This window comes from Passer domesticus, chromosome 9, assembly GCF_036417665.1.
Source record: "Passer domesticus isolate bPasDom1 chromosome 9, bPasDom1.hap1, whole genome shotgun sequence".
NCBI classification, from domain to species: Eukaryota; Metazoa; Chordata; class Aves; order Passeriformes; family Passeridae; genus Passer; species Passer domesticus.
In genome coordinates this window covers 34,862,120-34,885,390 of record NC_087482.1, presented here as the reverse complement: position 1 = coordinate 34,885,390, position 23,271 = coordinate 34,862,120, and the positions used below count along the sequence as shown (strand labels likewise).

Sequence of the window (23,271 nt, the reverse complement as noted above, 5' to 3'; positions counted from 1 at the left end):
ACCTGGTCCTCCCCAGTGCCAGGATCTGCGTGCTCTTGGAGGCAAGCAGGATCTTGCCTCATCAGCTTAAGAAAATGCTGTGTTCCCACCGAGGAGTGGAAAGCATCTGTTGGTCTTGTCAAGAACAAGTGGCACAGGAACTTTTTGTGAAGTTCTGCATTTCAAAGGTCTGTAATAGGTGCTGCCAGCACTGTTCTGCAGTACAGGAGGAAATTTCACTCACAGTTTTTGTTTGTTTTTCATATTGTGTAAAAAAAACCCAAACAAACAAACAAACAAACAAAAAACTAAAAAAAAAAAAAGGAAACTTTTAGGAAAAGAGAGCTGAGGAACACCCACTAATTTGCCATTAATGTCTGCCCATAACAGCCCAGCACGTGGGTCTCCTGTTAAATGAACTGGGACAAGCCAGTGCTCTGCTCCACCAGCTGCTGATGTGCTGAAGGCCTTCCCTCTTTAGTCCAGTCTGCATTTTAACTGATACCAGCTTTTTCTGCAGCTCTTTGCATCTAATGGGGCACCCTAAAAACACTAATAAACTTCCAAAAATTTTCCTTTTCTTGAGTCTGGAGCATCACTCTTATGAGGAGAAGCTTTGGCAGCTGGGCCTTGGTAGTCTGGAGAAGACTGAGAGGGGATCTGTAGTCCATACAAATATCTCAAAGGCAGGTGCCAAGAGGATGGTGCCAGACTCTTTTTGGTCGTGCCCAGCGACAGGACGAGGAGCAAAGGCCATAAACCAAAACACAACAAGTTCCACCTCAATATGAGAAAGAGTTTCTTTAGGTGAGGGTGGCAGAGCCCTGGGACAGCTGCCCAGGGAGGGTGTGGATCTTGGGGGACATTCAGATCCCAGCTGGATGTGTTCCTGTGCCACCTGCTCTGGGTGACCCTGCCTCAGCAGGGCTGGATCCTGGGCTGGATGATCTCCAGAGGTCCCTTCCAACCCCAACAAGTCTGCCTTTGTGTGATTTTCTTTTAAATATTGCTGGAATATTGCCTCGGTCCTTTATTATCTTTCATTAGCTTTAAAAAGACTTTTTTTCCCATGGTGGCTTTCCTGAGTTCATAAGCTAACTAAACCCACAGCAGTCACATGACTTGGATGAATAATAATGTTCAAGTAATTGCTGAGTAATAAAATGAACTTGCTGCCAACAGAGAGCAGGAAATGTGGATTTCACTTGTACCACCAGGCCAGCTGTCACCCACGGATTACGGTCTGAGGGTCCCGTTTTACTGCTGCACTATTGATCCTGGTGCTGGCAATGGCCTGGTTATCAGTCTGAACCCACATCCAACTGGCATCTTTTGTCTTCTTCCCTGACAAGCGCTGGTGCTACTGCCCCACTTAGATTACTGCTACGAGTAAAAATTTATAAATATTGAATGCATGTAATCTAAAATGCAGCCTCTTTATTTCTAATAGCAATTACTGAGGGGTTGGGTTTTTTCACATAGGATATTAACCATAGAGAACGCCGTGCTATTTCTTCAATGCTATTTAGAAGACCAAAGAACAGATTTGCTCCTGCGTGTCCCCGTCGTTTATTTCTGAAAGCTCGAGGGTTTCTTTGGCCTTTTCCGCCTCCCCTCAGGCCAGGGCACGGCGTTCACTGCCCTGCTGCGATGGAGGGCCGCGGGGCGGGCAGGCCCCTGCCCACCCCTCTGTGCGGTGGTACCACAAACATTTACTTCCCACAAACATTTATTTATCACAAGCATTTATTTATCACACCCATTTATTTCCCTCAGGCAGAGCCGGGCCCGCACACGGCGCGGCCTCGGCGCCCTGACATGGCGGGCGGGCGGCGCGGTCACGCGGGCGGCGCGCGCTGACGCCGGGGCCCCGTGAGCGGAAGTTGTCGGGGAGGCGGAAGCGGGCGCGGGAGGCGGCGGGGCCCATTAAAGCCGACGAGGCGGGCGGGGGGCGCAGCGATCGGGCTCGGCCGCGGCGGCAGCACCAGGTGAGCCCGGCGGGGATGAGGGGGGGCGGCCCCGCCCCGGCACCGGGGGGCCCGCGGGGGGAAGGCGGCGCTGCCGCGGTGCTGCCGGCCTGCCCGCCCCGAGGCGGGCCGCGCTGCCCGGGGCCGGGCCCGGCGCTGGCCTCGGCACAATGCCGGGGGGTCTCCGGGCCGGGCTCCTCCCCGGGGCCTGCCCAGGGTGCGCGTTCCGCCGGGCCTTTGTGGAGCCCGAGCCCGCCCGGGGGCGGCCAGCGCTTTGTGTGTGCCTGTGGAGCTGCCGAGCCCAGCCCGAGCCGGCGGCCGACGCGGGGCGCTGGGTCGGGCCGTGGAACGCTGCTCGGGGCCGTGGGAGCGCTTCTAACGTGAGCCGGCGGCCCGGCAGGGGATTAAACTGACCGGGGAGACGGGCTGCGATTGCGAAAGCGGCTGTCGGTGTGTGTAACGCCTGAGTCAGTTCTAAGAGCTATTAGAGTGGATGTTAGAAGTGCTTTTGTCTGTGAGTGTGTAATAAGGTAAATGAAGTGATAGATGCGTTATTAGTTTCCATATATAGGGAGGCTAATAAATATGGAAATGCCTGATGGTTGTACTTAAGACAATCGCACTGCCTGTAAATAGAGGGCTTATTTTAGTAGCAAAAATGGTTGTTTTAATGTGAAGTAGGGTAGGTAACCTCAGCATCAAGATGTGTGTCTCACCTAGTACTCTAGGCCTTTTGTTCTCAAAGCTGGCAATTTCAGCATTATCCCCTGGAAAACTCCAAATGTTTGCTGATAATCAGAGCTGTTGTGGTCTGTATGAGGTTTTTATATGTAAACTGAGAACACATGACAGAATGAAGTCCCCCCAGCTGTAAGCAAGCTGTTCTTTGTTTGGCACTTGCCAGCATGGAACCCTCAAAGCTTTCAGTACTTGTCACTGGCTGGCCAGCTCTGCTCAGTGCCTAACAGTCTGTGTATCGTGTGGGGATTGGGTTTGGGGAAGTGGAGATTCTCTTTTTAGGGGAATGGTTTATAAGTAGCTGTGCCACAGCGTTTGGCTGGCTGTGGTGGTCCAGTGGTGTGTGAATAGCAGCCACAGCCTGGCTATGGTTCCAGTAGAACCAGGCTGCTGGAGTCACTGTACCCTGCTCTCTCAGGAGCTGAATTTGAGGTTAAAGTGGGTGGAGTAATTTGAATATTCCTTGTTAAATAATCAAGGCTTCGTTGCTGTACTTACTCAGGAAGAACAAGTATACTTTTCTTTCCCCCTCTCCCTTGTGACTCCAACAGCTGACTGAACACATGACTTGCCCTCCATGCACTAATGAGTGGACCCACCATGCCTGCCTGGCCTGCGTCCTCAGAATTAAAGCAGCTCTAATACTGCTAACTTTCAGGCACTGCCTTTCTTGTTTGTTTGTTTGGGGTGGTGTGTGTTTGTTTGTTTTGGGTTGTCTTTCTTTACTCTTTGTGCTGTTATGTTAATACCCTATGGCTGATGTAGAAAAGCTGTTCTGGGGCTAGTCTGACCCCTCAATAAGGAAGACTTCTGAAATCTCACAGCAGCTTCTTGCTCTCCCAGACTGTAGTGTGAGGTATAACTGATAAGATGGGAGTAGCTGTGTTAAATGTTCTTCTTCCCTGTGGTGTCATGCAGTGGTCCCTGCCCTCAAATACCCTGATAACAGCTCAGCATGGAATTACAGAATATTCCAAGTTGGAAAGGACACACAAGGATCATACAAGTTCAGTTCCCAGCCCTGTACAGGACATCCCCACATGTGCCTGGGAGTGTTCAAGTGCTCTTGAGCTCTGGCAGGCTTGGGGCTGTGGCCACTTCCCTGGGGAGCCTGTTCCAGTGCCCAGCCACCCTTTGGGTGAAGGGCTTTTCCCTATATCCAGCCTAAACCTGCTTTGACAGGGCTTCACACTGTTTTCTTGATCCTGTCACTGGAGTGAAGAGGTGGGGAACAGGACACCCTGAGTTGTACCTTCAGGGTGACAAAGTAAGAATTTAAGTAACTGTGTTGCAGAGTCTGCACTACAGGCATCCTGGCCCTCCTGTCAATGCCAGGGAATCAAACTCTTTGAGTAGCACAGACATGTTACAACATCAATAAACCCTCAACTGAAAGTGCAAAATGTACAAGCTCTGCTCTGAAGTGACCTGGGAAAGATATGACTTTGCTTAGTTTGGTAATCAAAATGAAAGCTTGTAAGCAGGAGGGTTACCAGATTTATTTTCTGCAGCACCTTCTTAAAGCTAGTGTTTTAAGATAGTTGTGTTGGAAGGTTGTGAGTATTACCTGTTGGAGCAAATCTCTGGCAAAGCTTGTCCTTGAGGAAACATGACAATTACCATCAAACCATCTGTGCAAAAATATAAATAGCACTGTCTCTAACATGTATGGGATTTTGGTCTGACTTCTGTGTGAAAATGAGACTACTTTATGCAGAACTTAACATTTGGCTGTAAACAAAATTGGCTGTGCTTGGTTGGGGTGTGTTTTTAAATGCTGCATTGTGAGAGAAAGTTTGCAGGCACCTGGCTGGAGAATAAGGCTGTGCAATAGGGCACTTGGGTGTTTGCATTCTCTGAACTGGTGGGTGATGTGGGCTCACAGGTACTTATTGCTGCATGTCCCTGCCTTCAGAACACAGTGATTTTGTTAGTAACTGAAGGAAATGGAACCTTAGTGAAACGAGCACAGGACCCTCGCCTTGCACATTGCCAGTGTTTCCTTATGGCTTCTCCTTGGCTGTGACCTGACCTGCTCTAAAGTCCCTGTTGCTGGGCCTGGATCAACCTAAGATTCCCTTGCAGAGCTGTAAAGTGATTTAAAGATTGTTGCCTCCACAGAAGAGAGTCCAGCTAAGACCTTACCCAGATGCTGAACTTGGTTGGGCACTTGCATGTGCTGCTTGTCTGGCAGCAATCTTGCATCCTTCAGATGCTGAAGTACTTCATTCTTGCACAGCATTGTCTTGATAATTGCAGTTTAATTGCCTGATGAGTTACAGTTGAGTTGGTTTCCCTCTGCAGCTTCCTAAAATGATCTTTTGTAGTTGCTGTGTAAGTCTGCCTTCAGATATAGCTGTGACCAGAGATTGTGAGGATAAAAGTGTCTCTGCAGCATCAATCCAAACACGAGCTGTGCATCTCAAAACTGAATTACGCATGGGTAATTAATAGAATGACAGTAGTTGATACACTGTGCTTATTTATGCAGCGAGGGGCTCGATTGAAGGTCCCATTTCTCTTTAAATGCACCTTGAATAGAGCTCGCAAGCGAGCGTCCAAGGTCAGGAGCTGCACACGTGCTGCTCACAAATAGCAGGCGCTGAAGGGACCCCCGTGTGTCACTGGGTCCCCTCTGGCTCCCGATGCTTGTTGCTCCTGCTGTGTGCTAGGGATGCAGCTCTGAGCCCGGCGTGCTGCTGCATTCCGTGCTGCCGGAGATGTGCCCTGGTGATGTCATGGCTGCTGGGAGCGCTCCTCCTCTGCTGCTCCTCCTCTGCTGCTCCTCCTCTGCTGCTCCTCCTCTGCTGCTCCTCCTCTGCTGCTCCTCCTCTGCTGCTCCCCTCCCCGCTGCCAGCCACCAGCGCTTCTCTGGGGAAGCTTTGTCAACACTGCTGTTGCTCCCTCGTGGTCAGTGACCCTGGGAAGGGAGGCAAGCTCATCAAGGTCACTGAAGTGTGTTGATTTGCAGCTTATCTCCAGTAGCCTTGACTTCTCTTGCCAGGAAACCTGTTATTGAGGCCATAGCTGTCTTCTTAGGGCGGTGAAGCTTCAGGACAGGGTGCACTGCCTTTGAGATGGGATTGAAGTCTAAACCTGTGGCACAGATTTCTATCTGTATGATTTAAAGGCACTTGATACAGTGATTTGCTCTTTCCTCTGCATAACCACTTAAAATGACAATTTAAGGTGACTAATCATGTCTAACTGTACTTGCATGAGTTTCAAGCAGAAATTGTTAAATTAAATGTCATTTAAAAAACCCAGTATTTTTCTTGAGTCTGTCCTATATCCCATAACTTTGGTCATTTGAGAGACAAGGTGGACTAGTGACGTGGTGGACAAAAGTGGAGGCCAGTAACTGGAGCTGCCCTCAGAGCCAACCTGCCCAGAGTACCTGGACTGGGCTGCCAGTTTATCTAACTAGTCTGTGCTGAGCCCTTGAACTCTTTCCAGCTGGAAGCAGAATCCTCTTCAAAGTAACCTGTCTGGTGCTTGTCTCCCTCAAGTGGGCTGAGTCACTCAGCTCCCAGACATGGATAATGATATCTGGAGTCCAAACTGGCACAGTGGTGGCATTGTCTGGAGCATGAGCAGTGAGAGGGTTTTAGCTGAGACATGCCTGGGCCTGAACCTTTTCCCCTGCCTAACAAGATGCCATTTACCCACAGAGTTCTCTTAACTTCACCATGCAAGTCAGGTTTTTATTGGACCTTTGTGGAGCTTCATCAAGAGAATAGGTGAAGTGGTAAAGTATTGATGCAGGGTCTGTGCAAGAGGTGTGAGGGTATGAAGAATGAGTGTGAAACTGAGCATCCACAGTGCAAATTCCTTGTTAGTCACTGACTCAGCAGTCATGGCAAGCTACCTGCTGCACTCCCATCGTGGTACTGAAATACTTGTCCTTCCTGCTCTGCAAACCACATTAGCATAGTATTGAGTGTGTGTAGGATCAAGAGTTCTGCTCGCAGATCAAGGTGTAGTTCTTAGATTACAACCTGTCCCTAGAGAAAGCTTCCTCTCTAGAAGACTCATGACTGAGAACAGGACCTCCTGGAAGGAGGAGTAATGCTTTTGCCATTAGTGTTGATCTGGTGCTTCCCTACATCTGCTAGTTTGCCAGTAGGATCTCCCATCAGTATTTGTCCTTTCTGCTCTATCAAGCTTCTTGTGTTGTAGGAAACACAATATTGACTCTCAGATCTGAGTATCAGGTGTAAGTTGCATCCTCTGGCAGACCTCCTAAGGGCTGTCATTTGACTTGGTCAAAGTCTCCCTTTAGTCTCTTGTTTCCTGCCCAGCCTCTAGGAACTCTGGCAGCCAGGAGTGGATAAACAAGGCTTGTTTACCACTGACAAGGTCTAAGATCTGTGTTTTGCTTACCACTGCAAAAGTTATCTGTGTTTCTGAAACTGAAAGCATCATAGCAATCTGTGAAAACTTGAACTGTAGTCAAAACTAGAAATTAATCTGAGCACTTGAAAATACTGACAGTAGTCAGATACGGTAAAAATCTAACAACTCAACGGTTTGTCAGTGGCCTGGATAACTTAGAATATTTTGAATTGGACAGCCTTATCTTCTGGACACATAGATTAAAACCCAGCTGCCTCTGACAGTGTGTTTGTTTTGTAGAAAGCAATAAGGGAGTTGTCACTCAGGGTATGGCCTGATCTGAGAACTGTGCCGGGCTCTTGATATTTGTGTCTGGGTTACTAAAGCTGTTGGGTGGCTCCCCTAGCTGGGTGCTGTGTGCCAAAAGGCCAGCAAGCACCACTGTATACACTGGGCTGTGTGAGCACTATAGCCGTGTTCCAGATTTATGTCAAGGGTTGGGAAGCTGTCCACCAAGGAGGCCGTGGTGGTGCAGGCACCATGGAGGCTGTGCTGGTGGAGCTGCAGTGCTGTGCGTAGGCAAGGCCCTTAGTCAAGACACATGGCTTGTTGCCTAGTGTCTCCCAGCAGCCAGCTATGTGCTCAACTCTCCTCCCACATCCTGAGATTGTCTCCCCCAGGGCAAAATAGGGGAAGTTAAGCTTGCTCTGATAAGGGGGAGGGGTGTTAAAGCAAGCATGCCTTTTCTTGTAACAGCTTTATCTTTGGGGGAAATCTGCTGGGAACTACCTGAAATCCTGTAGGATTTGACAGGGGAGCTGCCCCTTACTGGAAGTTAGGGGTACAGCAGTACTGGTTCTTGAATGACATGGCACTCTTGACATGGTTTGAGCCTCCAAGAGAAGGCAGAAGATCTTGGTACACTTGCTGTCTGTCTGATAGGGTATGTGGGCCCAATCCTGAGAGGATATTTTGTGGTGTAAGGGCCATTAGCTGCTGGAGGAATCTGTGAACTAAAACTTCATGAGTGGAAACATCCAGCTTTCAGTGAAGCTTCTGGGTTTGGCTTTCTTGTTAAGATGTCTTCCTGTAAGCAGAGGACTACTTCAGCAGCCCTGGCTTGCTTTGTGGAGATCTTGGTCTTAGTGTGTAGCATTAGCTTCACAAGGATCTTTGTGGCCTCTTCTGCCACTGCTGCAGTCTCCCATACCTGCTACCCTCTGTGGCGATGATGGGAATCATCCTCAGGTTGTTGAGGAGCAAAGTGATCCACCCAAGGTGGCTGCCCAGCACAGCTGGCTGCATCCCTGGGCACATTTTCTTCACTCCTTCCTTCCATTGCTTTGCCTCGTGTGATTATCACCTGGAGGATCCTACATGTGCTCCCGTGATCTTAGGCTTAGCAGCAGTAGAAATCAGAGATCAGTTTTTGGCATTAGGGGTGGGGTCTAGTCCTATATAGGTTGGACTTTTCTAGGGTAGAGTCACAATTAATTATGGCAGCTTTACAGTCAAAAACTTGTTCAGTTCCACGACTGGTATTTAATCTTTGTGCAACATAGAACAACTCTCATCTGGAGAAATGCCAGGAGGTGTAACAGGCCTGTGAATCATTGAGGCTTGGGCTGAAGAGCTTGGCTTTGAGAACTTGGGCTTTGAGCCTAACTGATCATATGCATCAGTGCCTCTCAGGAATGCAGCACTCTCCAAATCTCAGCCCTAAGGGAGCCACAGCTGAGCTGAGACCTCAGGCAGGGCAGACCCCTTCTCTGTGCAAGTCCTGCAATGTCATTGCAGACATGGCTCCTACCAGTGGCATTGCTTCTGCCTGCCCCATCGTTGTGGACTCTGGCAAGCTGGATGTTGCCATGTCTCCTTCCAGTGAGCTCTGAGTCCTTGCCCACCTGAGGGATGTGTGACAGAGCCTTCAGCTGAGGGTTGAGGGGATGTCTGAGGCAAGCTGAAGCCTTATTACCACTGATAGGAGTGTCTAACCCAGCACTGGCTCTGGAGCTTCCTTGATCACACCAGGAGTCTGTTATGCTCAAAACTGTTCCAAAGTTTGTTTCCCAGCTGGGTTTTCTGCCTGTTTCTCCAAGCTGCATGTTGCCCCATCATTCTCTCCCTTTAGCGCTGAACTGTCTTAAGAGCTTGTTACCCATGAACAGGACACAGAATATTTGTGTAGGCCTGGTGTCAGCTCCATCTGAGAGCTGCTTCAGACCATGTCACTTGGCTTTTAGCACCATGTCACACTGGCTTAGTGCCTGTGTTGAAGCAGACAATCACCAGAACTTGAAGCCACATGGCTGAGCTGCTATTGCTGGTTCCTAAGCTTCACTCAGTTCTAGAGCAGCTGCTCCAGCACTGGAGGCTGTAACTCTGCCCTCAAAAGGAGGTGGAAGCCTGCTGCAGACAGGTGTGGTCTAAAAAGCTAATTCCTGTGGGGTACTGAACCATGTTCTAAGATTCAGTTTTGATCTGAGCCATGTCAGTGTGAGAGCAGGATCTAAAGCTCCAGGCTGTTCTTCAGGAAGGTGGGGCTTTTGGCATAGCACTCTCAGGTGGGAGTGGGGTATACTGGACAGTGTATTTACACCTCACAGCTTGCAATATAATGTTTTACACAAGGTATCAAAAATTAAGTTGTAGCTGAGGCTTTCAGCTCCACGAACAGAGGTACTTTCTGCCTCACAGGGCTGTCTGGGAAAGGTACCAACTGGACAGAAGCCTGCTCCTCTTGAGGAGGGAATGAGGAGCTGTGCTTAAGATCTTGGCTGGGTACCAGCAGGAGGGAATATATTGGTTAGAGCAGCAACATAAACGTGTTGGGAAGAAGGAGGTGGAAATCAGTTTTTAGATGCTACTGTAGAACAGCAGCTAGAATGTACCCTTCAGTGAAGCTGTCACAAGAATATCTTGCCAGGTGCTTTTGGTGTGGGCTCTGCTTGAACTGACTGCTTGAACTGCTGCTCCATGGTGCATCTGTGAGGCCTGAAGGCACCTCTGACTGTATGGACTGTAGGAGCCCATTGCCCTCAAAAACAACCTATTTACAGGGAGCAGTTCTTGCAGGTTGTCAGCCCAAATTACACGATGTTCCTGATTTCCTTTTTAGACACAGCACGTGTCCCCACTAAATGTGAGGCTTTTCTCCATGGTATTTTCCAGTGAGCTGGGGGAGCTGAGCTTCTGGTAGTCCTGTCATGGGAGTGGAAAGGAGTACTGTCCTGCCTGTGCAGCCTTTGTCAGTGCAAGGCTCAACCTGCTCTTACAACCTCCTGTGCCTCTGTAGTAGTGCTCAGTGTGAGGATGCTGCAGACATGTTCCACCTGTGGAGCACCCAGGTTTGCTAAGGAAAATATGCAGGCTCTGCAGCACTCAAAAACATCAAAGGCACCCATATTTCTAGTTTCTTCCTTGAAGGCAGCTTGGCATCTCTTAAGCCATGTTGATATGAAATTAATAGCCCCTGCTGATTGTCTTCTGACTACTGCTGTGTTTTTGCCCAGCTGAAAAGACAGAACTTGTGTCACTCTTGGGAGAATGCAAGTGATGTGTTAAATGTTGGTATCTGCTGGTCTCAGATTTGTGTGGAACTCTTCAGGCTTGTAGCTTTGTATTGGTTGACACCTTGTTAGCAATGTCTGAGCAGCCAGTGGGAACCAAGCTGGTAACTGGTGAAGCTTGTTCAGCCCATCTGGGGCTCTGCTGCAGGTGGGAGTTTGAGGCTTCAATACAAGGGGTGTCTGGACTGCTCAGACTCTCTGCAACCAGGAACTGTGACTCTGGTTAACTAATGGCAATAACAGGCTATGCCTTTCCTCAGGATGAAGTCTTGCTTTTTCAGAATAGCTGAAAAATTGGAGCAAATTCATGTATTTACTCAAAGGTTCAGCTAAAGCATGGCAAGGTACAGTGTGACCATGGGGCAAGTGATAATGTGCCAGGATGTTTGGTGTGCTTGGTCCTCTAAAACAGGATAAACACTCAGTGACCATCTCATTTCAGTAGCTGAAGATATAAGCAGACAATAAGCCCTTGAGATGCCAAACATGCTAGGGAACTTGCTGCTTTTCAGAGGGAACAGGTTCAGTCTGACTGAGCTGGTTCTGAATAATATTTCTAGCTTCAGTTTCCTTGAAGAAATGCCGAACGCAGTGAGGGAGGAGGGAGGGAATAAAAATAGCTCTCTGTAGTACAGAGACATCCATGCAAGAGAACAGTGAGTAGAGGTGCTGTTTCTGTGTCAGAAGTGCAGTTGGCTGCATTTTGGGACACTTTTCCCACATTTCAGGACAGAAGGTTCTTCCAGAGCACAAGGGTAGCTCTTGTCTGGTCACTGTGGTGGGCATGCTGCTGTGTGTGGTAGCCCCTAATGGAGACCTGATCTGTCCACATCACCTTGTTCATGGTTGGGTGTTTTTGCCAAAGGTCCTGTGGTATAGTGGGAAAGTGGAAGCTCTGCTTATCAGCCATGGCACCCAGAACAGAGCTGCAGTGCTTCAGGTTCAAATACACCTTTTTGTGGGATACCTGTTTATTCTTGTGCTGCCTACTGGGACAGGGAGCAAAACTAGGCATCCATAACTCTTGAGTTTAGCTGTGCTCTGTGCCTGCTGCCCTACCATTTGGTGCCTGGTTGGTGTGGTGTTAAATATTCCTGGCAGAGGACACAAGGCAAGATGTGCTGTCCAGCATCCTCACTTGAGCGCTCAGCTGGTTTCTAGTGGGAGGTGCAGGGGGCAGGCTGATAGCTGTAGTAACAGGGAGCTCCTGGTCAAACATTCCAGCCTCTGTAGACATGTTAGGATTGTGATTCCATCTGTTCAATAGCAAAGCTGAAACAGTAAAGACTGCTCAGCAGCTTCAAAACTGCTATGGGTATGCTGCTGCTTAGGGAGCCTAGTCTTCCAAGGAGGTGAGATTCCCCTAGGGCTGGATGCTTTCAGGCTAAAACTGTCCATGAGCAATTTAGAATATTCCTTTTGCAAGGCTGCTTCTGTTAAAGCATAGCTGATCCGAGGTTTGGTGAGCCATCAGTGCAAACTACTACTGTTCCTTGCTTGTACCAACCCAATTAATATTAAAATGCCTGCATTGTGACTTGACACGTGAACATCTCTGAGGAATTCATAACCCTCCATTTCTGCTTTGAGTTAAAGCAGCTGTCTTAATATAGCAAGGGAAAGGACAGTTGTAATGCAGTCTGAAGCAACAAGGGAAACCTAATTAGACTTGGCATAGGCTTTATTTGCTCTTGCATCTGAGCAGTAGTGCTGTGAAGCTTCATAGGATGGGTTTTGACTCTTCCTTCCAGATTAGCTGAACCAGTGATACTTGCAGTGTTAGCAAATTTCCCTTGCTACTCCTGCAGGTGAGCATTAAAGAAATAACAGTATTGTGGGACAGAGTGTGCTATACCAGCTTAATTTCTTGAGGGTCAGCATATCATTAATGGCTTGTTTGCTTAGAGGATAGGCATTAAAAATGGAGTGGAAGGTTTCCTCTCCTGTATTAGAGACAGCTGTGTCATTTCTTTGGCACCACTTAAGCCAGGAGGAGGAATGGTTCTGATGATCAGGCCTTGGCTGATGTGGAGTTTCTGGTGGCTCCTGAGCAGGGCTGGCTGGGTGTGCTGCTGTAGGCTGTGTTCTGAGCAGTCACGCAGGTGACCTTGCTCAGAAAGATTGCATGTAGTGTGAAACAGAGCTGAGTCTTGAATCAAATCTTAACAAACAAGTTTTTCTTTGTGATACCTCTGAAAAAGGAAGTGTTTGCTCAGAAGTGCTCCAGGGATTGGACACAAGCCCCATACGAGCTCTCACACTGCCCTCTGATGGGTGTGTGTCTCAGCAGGGTGCTGCTCTGGAGTAATTGTGTCAAATACCGTAAGGCAAGACAAGCTGCATTATATAGTGCAAAATAGTCTTAGTGCTGAGTCAGTGGGACTCCAGCCTATCTCAACTCAACTGTTTTTTACAGGACCTGAGGATGTGTTTCCTTGTTGTACTGGGCAAGGAATAACTCTGAAGCACTGGTCTGTTTATACCTGCAATGGAAGATTATTAAAGAGGGTTTGGCCCATCAACTGACTGGGCTTCAAGGCAGTGTCAGTCAAGGTTGGCAGAACAAGGGTGTGGGAGTGGGCAGTGCCCACTGCTGGTCCCTGGCAGGGCTGCAGTTCCTCACTGTCTCGTGGCCTACACAAATATGAAGCTGCAGCAGCTCTTCCTGTGCTGTGGCTCACATCCGTGGCATCACCTGGGCTGGAAGCTGAGTGTCTCACCTGCCTGCTGTTGGTGGGGCAGTGACACTGCTGGCTGGCCTGTCAGCTATGACAAGAAGGCAGTGTCAGCTCTGACTCAGCCTGACTTCCCATGTCTGCAGGTGGCTGCTCAGCTGAGTTACTTCTAAGGTAATGAATCTTGACAGAGCAGTTTTCCCTCCCCTCACAGTGGAACTTCAGGCTATGTTGAACTTGGGAGATAAGCATGCAGTGTGATTTAGTGTTGCAATTTAGGGCTCTGCAAATCCCTCCCTAAGCACGAGAACTAATGCCAGCTTGTCCAAAGCTGCTTCAAATACCAGGAGGCAGTGAGCTACAGCAGCAAGTGATATTGGAAACACTCTGAGGAAAATAGGAGCAGTTCCCAGAAGCATGCTGGGTTCTGGCACAGCCACTTCTGGGTGAGTTGTTTTCCTCTGTCCTGAGGAAATCAGGTGACTTGCACTGGACCTGAACCTATGCAGATGTTTTTCATGACAGTTCATTGTACACAGCTGTCTTCTAAGCTGTTTTAAAGCTCTGTTCACTTGCTTCTTGCTCCATCTGGGCTGCTTGTGCTGCACAAGTATAACTTGTTATGTGATTTGTGAACACAGGAGGTGCAGGCTTGAAGGGGCTCCTGTGGTCTCTACCCATAGCCATAGGGGAGACAAGCTGTGGTGTCTCTGTGGGTCTGTGCATCCTGGCAAGAGCAGAAGCAGAGCTAGATGTTGGTGCTGTTGACAACTTTCAGCTGGCTCTATCTTGGCGAGCACAGCTGGGCTGTCAGCTGGATCAGTGAACAGTGCAGTCCACTGGAAAACAGAGGTGTTGACACTTGGAGAAGCAGTCCTCCACGTGCTCTCTGGCACCTGCTAACAGCCACCTAAGGGTGGCATCAGCCCTATGGGTGACCTGTCACTGCTGCTCACTCCACAGCCCCTGGCTGCTGTCTCAACACTGAGTCCTGCTTAGGTGTATCTCAAGGATCTCAAAAGGTTATGCAGGAAAAAACCCAGAAGGGCCAAAGCCCAACTACAACTTAATCTGACTACTGCTATAAAAGACAATAAAAAGTGTAAAAAGTATTTTTATACATTAGAAACAAAAGAGAGCTAAGAGGAATCCCCATGTTTATCAGCTGTGGAGGGAAACGGTGATGAAGGGTGAGGAAAAGGCCTGCTACATGACTTAGACACACACTCAAGACTCATGGCTTTGTGGATAGGTACTGAGGAACTGCTGAAAGTGCTCCCTGAGCCCCTTTCAGTCCAGCAGTCGTGGCTCCCTGGGGAGGTCCCAGTGGAAGTTAGCAAATGAAATGTCCATCTACAAGAAGGGTCAGAAGGAGGAGCTGTGGAAGGCCTGTTAGTCTGACCTTGGTTCCAGAGAATGTTATGGAGCAGATATCTTGAATGCCACCATGGAACATGTACAGGACACTGGGGATCAGACCCCCTGAGCATGGGTCTAGGAAAGGCAGCTCCTGCTTGACCAACCTTGTCTCCTGTGACAAAGAACCCTGCTTAGTGTATCAGTGAAAGGTTGTGGATGTGTTCTGTCTGGATTTTAGTACAGCCTTTGACACTGCTTCCCACAGCATTCTCCTGCAGAAGCAGGCTGCTCATGGCTTGGACATGCACTGTTTGCTGGGTAAAAAACCGGCTGGATGACTGGGCCCAGAGTGGTGGGGAATGGAGTTGCATCCAGCTGGTCAGCACTGCTGCTCCCCTGGGATCAGTGCTAGGGCCAGTCTTGTTTAATGTCTTTATCAGTGGTCTGGGTGAGGGGATGGAGGGCACTCACACTACATTTACAGACAGCTCCAGGCTGGGTGGGAGTGTTGATCTGCTGGGGGGTAGCAGGGCTCTGCAGAGGGATCTGGACAGGCTGGATCCACGGGCCAAGGCCAGTGGTGTGAGGTTCAACAAGGTAAAGATGGATCCTGCCTTTGGGTCACAGCAGCCCCCTGCATCTCCAGGCTGGGGGCAGAGTGGCTGGAAAGCTGCCTGGCAGGACAAGATCTGGGGGTGCTGCTTGACAGCAGCTGGATGTGAGCCCAGGTGGCCAAGAAGGCCAGTGGCACCCTGGCTGTGTCAGCAGTAGTGTGGCCAGCAGGACCAGGGCAGGGATTGTCCCCTGTGCTGGGCACTGCTGAGGCCACAGCTCCAATCCTGGGTGCAGTTTTGGGCCCCTCCCTACACAAAGACTTTGGGGTGCTGGAGTGTGTCCAGAGAAGGGCAGGGGAGCTGGGCAAGGGCTGGAGCACAAGTACCTTGGGACTAGCTGGGGGTGTTCAGCCTGGGGAAAAGGAGGCTCGGGGGAACCTTGTGGATCTACAGCACCTGAAAGGAGATTGTAGCCAGGTGGGGTCAGCCTCTTCTCCCAGGTGGAACAAGTGACAAGATGAGGAAACAGCCCCAGGTTATGCCAGAGAGGTTTAGATTGAATATTAAGGAAAATTTCTTCACTAAAAGCACTGTCAAGCACTGGAATGGGCTGCCTAGGTCAGTGGTGGAATCACCATCCCTGGACGTGTTTAAATGTAGTTTTAATGTAGTTGTGGCACTAAGGGACATGAGTTAGTGGTGGTTTGGCAGTGCTGGGCTAATGGTTGGATCCATTGGATGATCCTAGAGCCTTTCCCAACCTAAACAACCCTGTGATTCTGAGGTGGGTGCAGTCCAAAAAGGTGTAGCTGTAGGTGCATCACTGCAGTGGCTGCAGGAGTGCTCCTTCAGCTTCTGCAGCATTCACTGACAGCAAAGGCTAAAACACTTCATGTCTTCTAACCCTCAAAGCTTGAGATTAAGATCTTTTTGCAACTGGACTGCACCTAGTGAGGCTTTTCCAGCTTGAGGATTCCTGTAGTAGTGTGGGGTGAAATGGGTGTAGTTATCTAGCACCTCAGGCTGTTGTGTATCCCAGGAAGCACATAAGGATCAAGCTGCTTGAAGACATAAATCCCTGTTGTAGAAGCAAAGGCCTGCTTAGCTGTGAAAATCAGGAATAGCTCCTGAAGAGTAGGAGTTGTGTGCTATAATGAATGTGATATAGCAGGATGGGAATTTTAGGGTAAGCGACTCCATTTATAAGAGCTTAATACCAAGGCCTGTTGTCAGGGATCTGTGAAGTCCAGTAGCACAGCTGCAGCCATCTTGTGGCTCCTCCTGCTGTACTGAACCTGCAGGGCTCCTTCAGGAAAGCCAGGTCCTGGTGCTGTGGAACAGGTCAGTACCAAAACAGTGTCTGTGATCTGCTCCAGCACATAAGAGTGGCTGGCCCAGCCCCTCCCCAGAGACCTGGAGAAGGGCCTCAGGGTAGGAGGGGTGTGCTCAGCCCCTGGACACACCCTGTGCTTGCTCTCACCCTGCTGAAGAATATCCAGAAGTGTATTCAGACCTGCTGCAGCTGATGAACTTGTAGCTGCCTCACTGGTCTGAAGGAGACCTGGGAGCAGATCAGTGTGGGACTCTGAAGCCCAGCTCTCTCTTCAATTGGATGGACCATTAGTGACCAGTTTAGAGCCTCCTGCCTGTGAAGTTTTTACAGGATGCAACTGATCTAACAAGTCATCATCTAATGGAGTAGATGACCATCCGTGGGCTGAATGTTGAGGTTTGTCACTGTAACCTTGTTACAGCAAAGCTGAGGTGGCATCACTCAGCTTCCTGTGCCCTCAGAAGCCACAGTCTGGTACAGTTTGCTTTGTAATTCAGCTGCCCTGTGTGGCTGTTGCAGCTGCTTCAACCACAGCATGTCCTTGGGATTTGGTTCTTTCACAAAGCACAGCTCCTGGAGAAAGCTACCACTTCTCCAAGCTCATGATAGAGGAAATGCTGCCCTTTTTTTTCCTTATTTTTTGCTGGAAAACAACCGAACAGCACAAAAAAGCTTGAGTGTGGTATTAGACATGTGCCTGCTTACCCCTCACTTTGTGGCATGTGTAAGAATAATTAGTCTGTGTTGGGAGCTGGTATGATTTACTGCACTGCCCCAAGTCAAGGGGGGTGGCCTGGGCTAGTTATCTACCAAATGGCCTGGAAATGGGATCCTGAGGGGTCTTGGTACAGTAAATGACAAGTGCTCAGCTCATCTACCTCTTGGTGTTAAATTGCCACTGCTGGTGTGACATGGCCCAGCCCGGGCAGTGGGCAGACAGCCTGGTCAGGGCTGAGTGTAGCCTGGAACTGGAGTCTGGTTTCAGGAGAGCTGGGCCCTGCCTGTCCCTGCTCCTTGCTGGGAGTCAGGTTTCTCAGACTCCAAACTTGCTGCTTGCTTTCTTGAGGAATGACACAGGAATGGTTTGTGATGGGATTGTTCTTCCTTTCTAGTGTGAAAGATGACTTCTAGGAAGAAAGTGTTACTGAAAGTCATCATCCTTGGAGACTCTGGGTAAGTGGAAGAGCCTTTAAGATGCTAATCTGTATCTGGCTAGAGCAGTGCTCTTGACTAGTAGGAGCCTGGATGCACTGTAAGATATCAGCAGTGCTGGGAGGAGAGATTTCACAGCCCACGATAGCTGTGTTAGCTCACAGGTCTAAGACCTCTTCCCTGCCCTCTGTCTTCAATGTGTCCCTGCAGTTCAGTATCCTGAGGTCCTGCCACAATATTAAGTGGGGAAAATGTGGTGGGCAGGCCACTGGAGCAGCAGAGTGGAATAGCCTCCTGCAAGGAGGCCATGTGCTGTTGGAATGAGTGTTTCACTTAAAAAAAGTAAAACAAAAAAACCCAAAACCAGTAGTAAGCAGTCTTGGGTGACTTCCTGAAACTGTCTCTGTCAGAGACACAGTCTGTACTGAGCCATCTGCTTTGCTTCTCTGGGCTAGCTGGAGCACGCCCCGTGGAGTGAAAGGCTTTGCTGTGTGCTCCCAGCAAGGAGTCTGCTGTGCTGTCACAGGGTGCTTGCTGTGCAGGCTGTAACCTGATTCCCATGACATAAGGTTTATTTATACTGCTGTCCCCAGCGAGCTGTTATTCAGGGAGTGTTTCTCAGCCACACAGAGGGCATGTGAGCTCTAAGCTTGCTCTCTGGGGAGGATCTCCACCTCTGGGTGCCTAGCAGATGTGTTTGTGAGCTGTTGCCATCTGAGATTGTCTGGTTTTCCACCTCCTCCTTCTGCAGAGGCTGAAGATTACTGTTTGTGGTGGTTTTCTCTGAAGCACTTCATCTTCCAAAATTGCCTTCATGGTCATAATGTGATGTCTGTTCCTCACCAAGGATCAGATTAGTGTTGGGGAAGTGAGGTTTCTCAGGATGTAATCCTTTGTAGCTAATGCTTTTACTCAGCTGGTGCCTCAGCACCTCTTGGTGTGCAAGCCCCTGCTAGCAGAGGTGGGTGCTTTTTCCCTCCTTGAAAAGCCAGGAGGTTATGGGCAGTGAAGGCACTGGAATGTTCTCTTCAGGGTGGTTAACTCAAAGATTGTTGTAGAAACAGCCTACCAAGTCTTTCTTTTTTTGTGTTCCTGTGCAGGGTGGGGAAGACATCGCTCATGAACCAGTATGTGAACAAGAAATTCAGTAACCAGTACAAGGCTACGATAGGTGCAGACTTCCTGACAAAAGAGGTGATGGTGGATGACAGGCTAGTGACAATGCAGGTAAGGAGGGACTGCTGCCAGCTGCTGGGGGTGCCATCACCCCACTTGTGTGCAAGCATCTGCCCTGGTGTAGCCCAGACTGGTGTAGGGGTCAGTGTACTGGGTGTGAGTCTTGTTTGCACTGAACTTCTGTTAGACATAAGTGCTTCTCTACAAATTTTGGCATGGGCTGAACAAGGGAATGCAAAGATTAATCTGGGTTTAGCTAACAGCAGTGTTCCTAGGCCCTGTTTAAAAAACTGGATTTGGTACTGTCAGTAAACTAGATCTTGTTAGAAAGATTTACTTTCCTAATGTTCAAGAGCTGGGAAGGACTCCCTAGGTCAACCATTCATGTCACCCCAAGTCCAGTGGGTGTAGTGTTAACCTGCCAGCCTGCTTATGTCTCTTGTATCTGCAGCTTTCATCTCTCCATGGTGAAACTGCCTGCAAGGCAGCAAAAGCTGCAGCCACCAGAGGAGTGTTTGGACTCTGCTGTATCCAGCTGCATCCAAGCACTGCAGGCAGGTCACCTGCTGGCCCTAATACCCAAGTTCTGCTTGCCCAGGACAAGGATATGTCCCTGGCTGAGGCTGAACACAAAAAGGGTCAACTATCTTTAGAAGGTGTTTCTGGCTCTTGATGCTTAGTGCCTACAGAAATCCCCAAGCCTGCAGGTGCTGCCTGCCTAGCTGGGGACTATATATGCCTGGTGGGGAGTTTTGGAATGAATGCCCTAATTGCAGACTGACTGTGTCAGAGTAGAACTGGCTTATCTGCCCTGTCTTTTGCTGCAGATATGGGATACAGCAGGCCAAGAACGATTTCAGTCTCTGGGAGTTGCCTTCTACAGGGGAGCGGATTGCTGTGTGCTCGTATTTGATGTCACGGCTCCCAACACCTTCAAAACCCTAGACAGCTGGAGGGATGAATTCCTCATTCAGGCCAGTCCAAGGGATCCTGAGAATTTTCCTTTTGTTGTGCTGGGAAACAAGATTGACCTAGAAAACAGACAAGTGAGTATTGGGACTTACTAACCTCCTCTTAAGAAACTGCTGGAGTGGGAGACCTTGTAGAAACACAGGAGGGTTACCTGAGAAAGGGGAGTGGGAGGTGCCTGAGAGTGGCTCAGATGTTGTCTGCCACCGGAGAAGGGTTTCTCCTGCCTGCAGAGGTCAGACCCCTGTGCACAGCATGCTCCTGCCCACTGGTGGCAGGATTGCAGCAGCTTCCTGGGGAGGAGCAAGGAGAGGAGCTGCTTCTCCTCCCCCAGGTGTGCTGAGCAGCTCCTGTGGGAGCAAGCCAGTGCTCTGTGTCTCACTGCCCTTTGGCATGGTCCTCCTTGCCCTGGGGCTGGGGCTGTCAGATGATGGGAAGTGGGCTCCTGTGTTCTGTTTGGTTTGATGAGGTCAGAGCTGCTCAGGTTGGATATGAGGGATCTCGGGCCTTGCCCTGAAAATAAAACCCCTCCCTGCACAGCAGAAGGTAGTGATGCTGTTCTCTGTCCACCCAGGTCACCACAAAACGGGCACAAGCCTGGTGCTACAGTAAAAACAACATCCCCTACTTTGAAACCAGTGCCAAGGAGGCCATTAATGTGGAACAAGCTTTCCAGACGATTGCACGAAATGCACTTAAACAGGTAGGGAGGGGGCTGGTGTGCAGCCCTGCCCCAGTGCTGGGGGCAGCCTGGGGCTCACCCCCAGCTTTCCCCAGCTCCTTGCACACTGGGAGCTGCCTGCAGGCATTAACTCCTCCTTCTCTCCCCCTAGGAAACCGAAGTGGAACTTTACAATGAATTCCCCGAGCCCATCAAACTAGACAAGACTGACCGAGCGAAGGCTTCTGCAGAGAGCTGCAGCTGCTGAGGGGAGGGGAGGGGTTGAGCACAGTCCTTCACAAACAAATATCACACTTAGGCCTTCAAACACACAGCCCCTCTTCTGTGTTTAAAATGAAATTACAAAAAAAAAAAAATTGCATCTCCAGCTGCCAAATTCCACCCATCTCTCATGAGCATCTGAGTCCTGTACTTCAGAGCTCAGGTCCCCACACCATCCACATCACACTTCATGGTAACAGACCTTTCTCTTAGTTTAAAATGGAAACTGTTATGTATGTTTGGAACTGAATCTAATTCCAGGTGTCCAATGGAAAGAAACTGTTTACAGGTAATCTGTGTAACAAGTTACATACATTTTTAACTGTCTCGTGTTTTCCCCTGTGAAGGCTGCAATTGGAAAGGCTGATTACCCATAGTTCATTGCAAGCTCAGCACTCAGTCAGACTAGGTTGAGTTTTGTATGTATCTCTGTTAATGCTTGTTACTTTTAACTAATCAGATCTTTTTACAGTATCCATGTATTATGTAATGCTTCTTTAGGAAAAATCTTATAGTACATGTTAATATATGCAACCAATTAAAAATGTATAAATTAGTGTAAAATTCCTGAATTACATGTTCAAGTACTGAAACACAGGTTGTGTAGAAAGTGAGGAGGACACTTGTGACCTGCGGCGTGCTAGCAACACAGAGTCCAGATAGAGGCAGTATTCTGTACAGTAGAGATGAACTATGTAAGCCTTCTTGTTTTGAGGCCAAAAAGGCTTCATCTTCTGGAAAAATCTGTCTGGCTTCCTTGTATCTAAATTCTCAGATTTGCATAACAGCATTGATATGCACACTGGATTATTGGATTTAAAATTAAATACAGCTATGAAATGACCTCATTTGTTCACCTCCCCTACTGCTTAACTCCTGACATCCTGGAGCGAGCATGAGGAGCTGTGTGTGGCTCTTTGTGCTGTGGAAGGAGCTCCTCTCCCACCTGGGGTGTGGTAGCTGTTTCTTGATGAATGACCTGGACTACGAATCTTCCCTTTCTTCTTACTGACTGCTAATCTGGATTTTTGGTATGGAAAAACTTGGCAATCTAGTCCCTTTCCTCTCTTCCTTTCTTCCTGGTATTTGTTCTTGCATTTGTAGCTTGCTTAAATGGAGCCCTTCTACCTGTTTTCCAGAGGTCTACATTCTAGTACGTAGGCTGAGCTCTTATGTAAAGAAACAAACATGATGCCAATAAACTTAACAAGAACAAACCTTCTTGTTTACTCCTGTTTCTGGCTCTTTTTTTCCTCCACTAACATGCTTTCTTTCCTCTGTCTAGTCACCATTCCAGCAAGCCAATGCCTGTTAACTGAAGGACATTTGTGCTTGTTCCTTACTATAAAGTTTGTGCCTTCCAGCTTGGTTTTTGAGAGTGGGGTGTGCCAGCCCTGCTTGGCTGGGGCACTGCTAGAGAGTTACCCCTGTGCTTCTCTGGAATCTGCTTGCAGGGGCAGGAATGATGCTGGATCTGATCCCTCAGTGAGCACAGTGCTTCAGCCCTGTTGTGGGCGTGTGTCCTGGACAGCCTTTGTGTTTTGGGACGGGCTGTTGTAGCTCTTGCTGCCCTCCTGTTTTAAGGGTTTTGTGAGCAGAGCAGGCTCAGCCCTTCCTGCTCACCAGCAAGGCTGGCCTGAGTTCCTTGCAGTGAATTGAGGGTCTTTCTGTGGTCCAGCCTAGTCCAAGTTAAGCCTTTAATTTCTAGATGCTGGCTATGACCCTCTGCTTGCACTCACCAAGGCTGAGCTGACAACTGTACCCAGAGGAAGATGGAAAACAGAGTTCAGTGAAATGAGGGCAGCTATTTCAAGAGCTTTCTAACAGTTTTTTGTGCTCCATATCCTATTTTATAGTGCTGTCCTATCATACTTTTCTCACTTGACTGGGCTTTTGCTGTCCACATCAATCTCAAATAACTGCGCTTGCAGTGTGTCCTGGTGGGACCACTTTTCTGTCTGCATGCTTTTTGAAAGGCTTGAACCTTCTGCTCATCTTCATTTCAAGTGTTGCTCTGCACTTGTTTTCTGTGGACACAGATGGAATGTGGAGAAAGCCAAGCTGGGGGAGGGGGGAACAATAACCCTGAAGTTCTTGGGGAAAGGAGATGCCTGATCTTGGGTGGTGGAGCTGAGGCTGCCAGGGCTGTGGCTGAGCCCTCAAGCGACCCCGTGTTTAATGTCTTTGCAGTCAGATAAACTGGCAATAGCCCAAGGCAGAGGGCTCCAGATGAGGCGGGACAGCTGTGGGGCTCCTTGCCACAGGATGTTATGGATGCTTAAGGGGAGGGGAGGATTCCATTTGCCACCTACGTATCAGTGTTTTTACAGGTGGGAATACACACAAGTGTACAAAAACCAGTGCAGAAGGCAGGCAGCATGGGCCTTGGTGCCCTGCTGTTGCTCTCGGGGCTGGTGGTGTCACAGATGGGGACAGGTGTTCTGCATGAAGCACTGTCATCACTGTGGTTTGCAGGAGCCAACTGGCCCGGCTGTCACTGCAGGGAGCACACACTCACTTAA

General features: G+C 49.1%; 1 protein-coding gene across 1 annotated transcript; it reads left to right on the top strand.

Moving 5' to 3' along the window:
* Window positions 1–1,870: 1,870 nt before the first annotated feature.
* RAB7A (RAB7A, member RAS oncogene family) lies at window positions 1,871–21,592 on the top strand. The gene is made up of 6 exons (XM_064432693.1): window positions 1,871–1,967; window positions 17,622–17,682; window positions 18,762–18,888; window positions 19,665–19,883; window positions 20,381–20,509; window positions 20,640–21,592. Exons 2-6 carry the CDS (start codon window positions 17,630–17,632, stop codon window positions 20,733–20,735), a joined length of 624 nt encoding a protein of 207 aa, XP_064288763.1. The 5' UTR covers window positions 1,871–1,967; window positions 17,622–17,629; the 3' UTR covers window positions 20,736–21,592.
* The last annotated feature ends 1,679 nt before the right edge of the window (window positions 21,593–23,271 follow it).

Coding starts and splice junctions, on each gene's coding strand:
- RAB7A (XM_064432693.1), top strand. CDS start 17,630: ATGACTTCTAGGAAGAAAGTGTTACTGAAAGTCATCATCCTTGGAGAC. Junction 17,683..18,761: donor ATCATCCTTGGAGACTCTGG/GTAAGTGGAAGA, acceptor GTTCCTGTGCAG/GGTGGGGAAGACATCGCTCA. Junction 18,889..19,664: donor ACAGGCTAGTGACAATGCAG/GTAAGGAGGGAC, acceptor CTTTTGCTGCAG/ATATGGGATACAGCAGGCCA.